Raw genomic sequence first — 5,932 nt, 5'->3', positions numbered from 1 at the left:
TTCACCGCCTCCTTGGCCTCCTCCACCGCGGCTTTCTCCTTAGCCTCGAGCTTGTCATCAAGCAACGCGTCGAACCCCGCCCCACGGGAAGGAACCATCAAGAGGGAAAAGCTCCCGATAACTTCCCTAAAAGCATCTTCGGCCAAATCCGGAACTTGGCGCACGGATTTGGGAAGCATGTCGGTTTGCGGCATCTCGATGTCCGCCTCCTTCGCTTGACGACGACATCTCCGCCCCGAACCACCTCGCCTTTGAGCCTTAAACAGTCCCGGGACTCGTTCCTCCGCTTAAGGTAGAGGTCGGCGCGCCCCGAGCGAGCTCACACTTCCTCGCGATTCGCGGCTTCGCCGGCCCGCGGCCTCGGCTTTAGCCCTCTCAGAAGGACCTCCTTTTCGGCGCCCTCCTAAGTTTTCTCTCGGCCAAGAGCGCTTTCTCAGCCTCTACCCTGAGCCTCTGTTCATTAAGGAGACCCAACTTCGCCGCTGCGCCACACCTTAGAGGAATTACGCTCGTGGACAGCCCGAGCCACGGCCTTCTCTTGCTCCCTGAGACGAGCAGCGGTAGCCACGTTCCACCTCGCCAGCTCCCTAATAAGCTTCGTGCCCTCCTCTATAAGCTCGAAGACGGAAGCCTTCTGGGATGAAGGGACGGTGGTGGCAATTTGGCCACTAGCTGCGGGCCGGGAGACGAAAGCCTTCGGGATGAAAGGTTGACGGTGGTGCCTTGATCACCAACCCTGTGCGAGAGGACCCCACCGCCCGCCGCCTAACGTGAGCAATAGCCGATTGCGGCCGATCTGCAGAATTCAATTAAAATATCGTATCAACACCGACTTATCGAAACACCTAATGGTTCGGCTAAATTCAGGCCACAAGCCAGATAGGTACCATGTTTGGCCTTCTTGACCGGAGAAGGCACTTCCTTGCCAGCGGTAGAAGTTGTCCCTTTCCTCTTGCGGATAAGGGGAGATCCCTCTGCGTCAGAATCCCCCTCATCAGGAATCTCAACAATCTCCATCTTCTTAAGGGAGGGGATGGGAGTTGAAACCGGTGTCGACGCCGTTGCCACCAAGGGCCTTGTTTTCCGCGTCCGACGTACCACGCCGCTCACAACCCTCGCCTGCGCCTCCTCTTTGCTCAAGACCTTTAGCCATTTGTTCCATAAGATCATTCGGCGACACCTGCGGATCATCGGTGAAGCCTTGGGATGCAGGTTAGCGACGGTTTTATCTTTGTGCAGCCCCATTCTCCGAAGAAGATCCTCAGATAGGTCCGGTCCAAAGTGGTCTACAAAGGAAACAAAGCAAGAGTCAAGAAGAAGAAATGAATCGAGATTCGAAAATAAAGAAACATCAAGAGCGGCGGTGGGCCTCACACCGACCCCACTCACCCCGTGCTAGGGCCGGTATGAGGCCGACATAGCAAAGCGGCTCATCCTGAAGAATGATCTGCGTCGGGGGAATCCATCTTTTCGGCACCCCGCCCTTGTCCACCTCAAAGAGCCTCATGGCCAGCTTCTCATCCTCCTTCAGAAGGACCCTGCTAGCATCCATTTTAAGACGCTTCCGAGTGACCCATCTGTCATGCTCCGCCCTAGTCTCACACCGCAAATTAACTCGATCTTTGGAAGGAACGGGGCGCGGATAGTCATTCGGCACTTTAACATACACCCACCGACCCCCGCCAGCCCTTGCAAGAAGAGAGTTTGTCAACAGAGACGTAACCCCGCTTTCGGTTTGTACGCTGTACCATCCAACGCGGCCAGGGAGTGACGGTTTGAGATGATGAAGACGGCGGAATAAATCCACCGTCGGAGCCTCCCCCTTAAAAAGACAAAGCCAGACGAAACCAATTATGGTCCTCATAGCCAGCGGGTGCAGTTGGGCAACAGCAACGTTCATGGCTCTAATTATGGCCACAACGTACCCATTCAGCGGGAAACCGGAGCCCGTACTCCAAATGCCGCAGGTACACGCCAGTATGGCCCGGCGGAGGGCAGCATACAGCCTGACCCTCCCCAGGGATAACAATTTCGTATCCCCTACCAAAGAAAAAATGATCCTCGAAAAGTTTCCCGCCGGAACAACGGGCAAGCTTACGGGACCAAGCAGAATCAAGGCGGATCTTACAGACATAGCCGTGATCCATGACGTACCGTCTCCCCTCACTAGGACGAGACCTTTCCATATCATCACCAAAATCATCACCAAGATCACCAAAAGAGTCAGAATCCTCCCATTCCTCCAGAATTTGAGGATCAACTTCTTGAGAGAAGGAGACCTAGGACCCCCGACGCGGGTTTACTAGGCCCAAAGACATCGTGAGAAGACATGGTTCACAACAAATTATTAGCAAGGAAAATAAAGAGTGCTTGTTTACCTTAAAGAAAATCACTCGCCGGATCAAATACTCCGAAGATTAAGAAGAAGAAAACCCTTGAAAGTTTGGAGAGATGAAGATTTCAGAGAAAAATTTTCGAAAATAAAATGGAGGCCAAAATCACGGAATAACTACCCTATTTATAGAGAAAAGCCCATGAAGAGGGACCAATCAGGGCACAGCCCATGAAGCGTCAACCAATCAGCGAACACACACGCGTCAAGCATGCAACCGCGGAATGTCAATCGTCGCAACAGTTGAATGTCAATCAATGCAACAGTGACCAAACGTCTTCAACACGCCTATTCACATCTCTTCGATTTGTTCATCTCCCTCAAACAAATTTCTAGGTATCTAGTCTCCGCCGGCTTCCGACACAAACCAAGCCGGAGGAGGCACGGCCGGGGCGATCAAATTCAATAAGCACTCTCGGCCCTGGTCTCGGCCGGCGTCTTGTTCCTTTCCACATCGGTTACCCTTCACGCACCCATGTGGAGGGGGGATAGGGTATATGGTACGGAATAACAGGTGCCACGCCGATACACAAGAAGACGCCGTCTGAGAAAAATTTGCGAAATTTACTTAGTGCGAGAATATATGCTCAAGATACATCGGAGCCCATACCACGGCATAGACTACGCTGGGGCAAATTGATGGGGCATATTCTCGCACCGTGACCAAGTCAACACACCGAGCAAGGTCAAAGATATCCACAGCAAGTCAACGACTTAGATCGCCTAGCCGATGCGACCCATCGGCCCGCTTATCAGGGTCTCGGCATGGCAACCCGCCAGCCGAGGCACATGTCCGCGTACTCACATCCAAGACCCTCTGCCGGCCTGCCGTAGGTTCATCGGCCGAGGGTAGAACGGTCTTTCCACCTAATAAGCCACTTGGCCACTTGGCCACTACGTGCCAAAAGGTGAAAGCCTATAAATACTCCTCAACCTTCATTGAGGAAAGGATCCCACAACTTAACCTAAAATACACTATTCATCTGGTAATATCTCCCTTATCTCTCTACAATATATTCCTAGCCAATTAGTATACAACTTATACCTCTAAGCTCACTGACTTGGGCGTCGGAGTGGGTACGCTTGGCACAAAGCCAAGCCCTCAGTTCGTTCATTGTTGCAGGAAAGGCCGAGAGAGGCGATAGGAGCGAGGAGGGTTCAACCCAAGACATCATTCTACAAGCCACGGGTGGTAACAATACTTGCTCTGGAATTACACCCGGAACAAATACCCTTGTGTTTAATTTTTTCATAATGCCGTTACTACTATGAGTAACTAGATGAGTAACTGAGCATACTATGATATTTGTGTTTTATTATTTAGGTATTAGATGTTAGTTTATTAAATAAAATATGGAATTAGGAATTAGATGATGAAGTATTTGTGTAATAGATAACAAAAGAAAAAGGAGTCACAAGTCATAGGAGTAATGACGAAAGTTGTCAAATGGTATTCTGGGAAAGAAAAAGGTGAACACAGGGGTACCATTTGTAGAAACTTAAAATTAGGGGTACTATGTGTAATCTATCAAAGTTCAAGGTTATCATGAGAAATTTCCAATATTATAATGATATAGTTAATTAAATTTTCATTTAAAAGAGAGAGATATCCGTACCAATAAAACAATAAAGGGGATATTATTCTTTAATTGTTATTTTATTGTCATGCAATCAAACTTAACGTTCATTTAACAGCATTTACATTAGGGGGTACCATAGGCAAAAAAAATGAAACTTTAAGGGTACCATAGGCAGATTCTTAAAAGTAGGGGTAACATGGAAAATCTGACAAAATTAAGGGGTACCACGGGACATTTCCGTATATCAATTATGAAAAAAAAAATGAAGAAAAACAACGTACAAATATTAATGGAGAGTACTTGATCATATTATTAAATTTAAATATAACTATTATATATAATGAGTAGCAATTGTCTGTATTCGGTATTCGTGATCTGGTTGGATGTCGAACTAAGTACAAAAAAGATGGTCTAATTCTGAGTATGTTATTTGTCCCACATTGAAAAACACTGGAGGTTTGATGAATATATACTACACATACATAGTAGAATTGTCCCACATCAGAAACATAATCCAAGTTTGGTGAATATATTACTTATAAATAGTAGAATTGTCCCACATCGAAAAATTAGTATAAGGTGGGGTGATTATATGATAATAAATAAGAACTAACCCACATATATATTAATCTTTTATTTATTTTTGAAAGAGTTATTTTAATAATATGCAAAAAAATCATTAGACATAGAATGTAAACATTAAACTCTTATAACATTTTTTTTCATTATAAATAAGTTAATTACCCCGTTGCAACGCACGGGCATTCAAACTAGTATGTAATATAATAGAGTACTTCGTACTAAATTGTCCGTGTGAATATGTTTTCAACTGATTTAGATATTGTAAGTTGTTACGATTTCATGTTTCCTATATATTACGTACTTGTTTCCGTTTTTTCCTAGCATGTTTTCATGACTCTATAGTTAAGACTGATGTATCGTGACAATAACACACTCCATTAACGAGACATCAAACAAAGTTGTTAGGATTATATTTCTCATTACTAAAATAATTAATTAATTTTTATTGAAAAAACCATAATGGTACGTTCGATAATATGAATGTTTATTTGTAATTTAGTTAATACAAACAAAGCAACGGCATTTTTATGCATTGTTAGGCCTAGGCAACTCTGGGGGCGCGGGCTCTCCATCACTAGGAATCGATGGCCCTGGAGCTGGAACTGGGGCCGCCGTCGGCTCTTTGCCGCTAGGCTTTGATGGCTCTGGAGCTGGGCCTAGAGGCGTTATCGGCTCTATGTCGATAACGATCACTACCTCCGGAGCTGGAGCTGGAGCCGTTGTCGGTTCTTTGCCGCTAGGCTTTGATGGCTCTGGAGCCGGAACTGGCTCTAGGCCGGTAGGCGGCGGAATTATTATTGGCTGTTCATCTTCGCTAGGCATCGAAGCTGGAGATGGATTACAAAATGAATACTTGGAAAGAGACATGGGACACTTCCTTATGGCTGTAGTATAACCTGGTATATCAATCGAGTTAAGCATCTAATAAAGTTTTAACTATGTAAATAGCCAAATGAGTATCTATTTTATAAAGGGTGATCATAACGTCACTCAAAAATATACTGTATTGCTCATTTTTATACATGATTTAGATAAACCATCTCTCACAAAACAAATGTCATAAACGGCTTTACGATTTGGCGTTATCATTAGAAACTTGAACAATCCAAATAATAAAATAAATGTGATCTTATTATCTGAATTCTGAATCATCAGTTCTTATTTAACTTACATATAACCGATTAAAATATAGGTGTAAATAAAAGGAGGTTGTGAGAGGTCTTAAGTTAAGACGGTTTCAAACAAGACATATCGTACCTGAATAATTAAGGAGTAGAAGGAGCATAAGAGTTCCAAATGACATTGTCTTCATTGTAGAAATGTAAACTACTTGGCTAGTTAAATGTTTGCACAATTAGGACTAGAAGTACTAATACAA

General features: G+C 44.9%; 1 protein-coding gene across 1 annotated transcript; it reads right to left on the bottom strand.

The window, feature by feature from the left end:
- Positions 1 to 4,986: 4,986 nt before the first annotated feature.
- On the bottom strand, positions 4,987 to 5,932 carry LOC141655996 (uncharacterized). The gene is made up of 2 exons (XM_074462968.1): positions 5,812 to 5,932; positions 4,987 to 5,450 (listed from the first exon to the last, which is right to left on the bottom strand). The coding sequence occupies exons 1-2, from the start codon at positions 5,864 to 5,866 to the stop codon at positions 5,080 to 5,082; spliced, it is 426 nt and encodes a 141-aa protein (XP_074319069.1). The 5' UTR covers positions 5,867 to 5,932; the 3' UTR covers positions 4,987 to 5,079.

Source organism: Silene latifolia, chromosome 5, assembly GCF_048544455.1.
Source record: "Silene latifolia isolate original U9 population chromosome 5, ASM4854445v1, whole genome shotgun sequence".
Classification (NCBI taxonomy): Eukaryota; Viridiplantae; Streptophyta; class Magnoliopsida; order Caryophyllales; family Caryophyllaceae; genus Silene; species Silene latifolia.
Note: the sequence above shows the minus strand (reverse complement) of the source record. Positions and strands in the feature narration are given on the sequence as shown.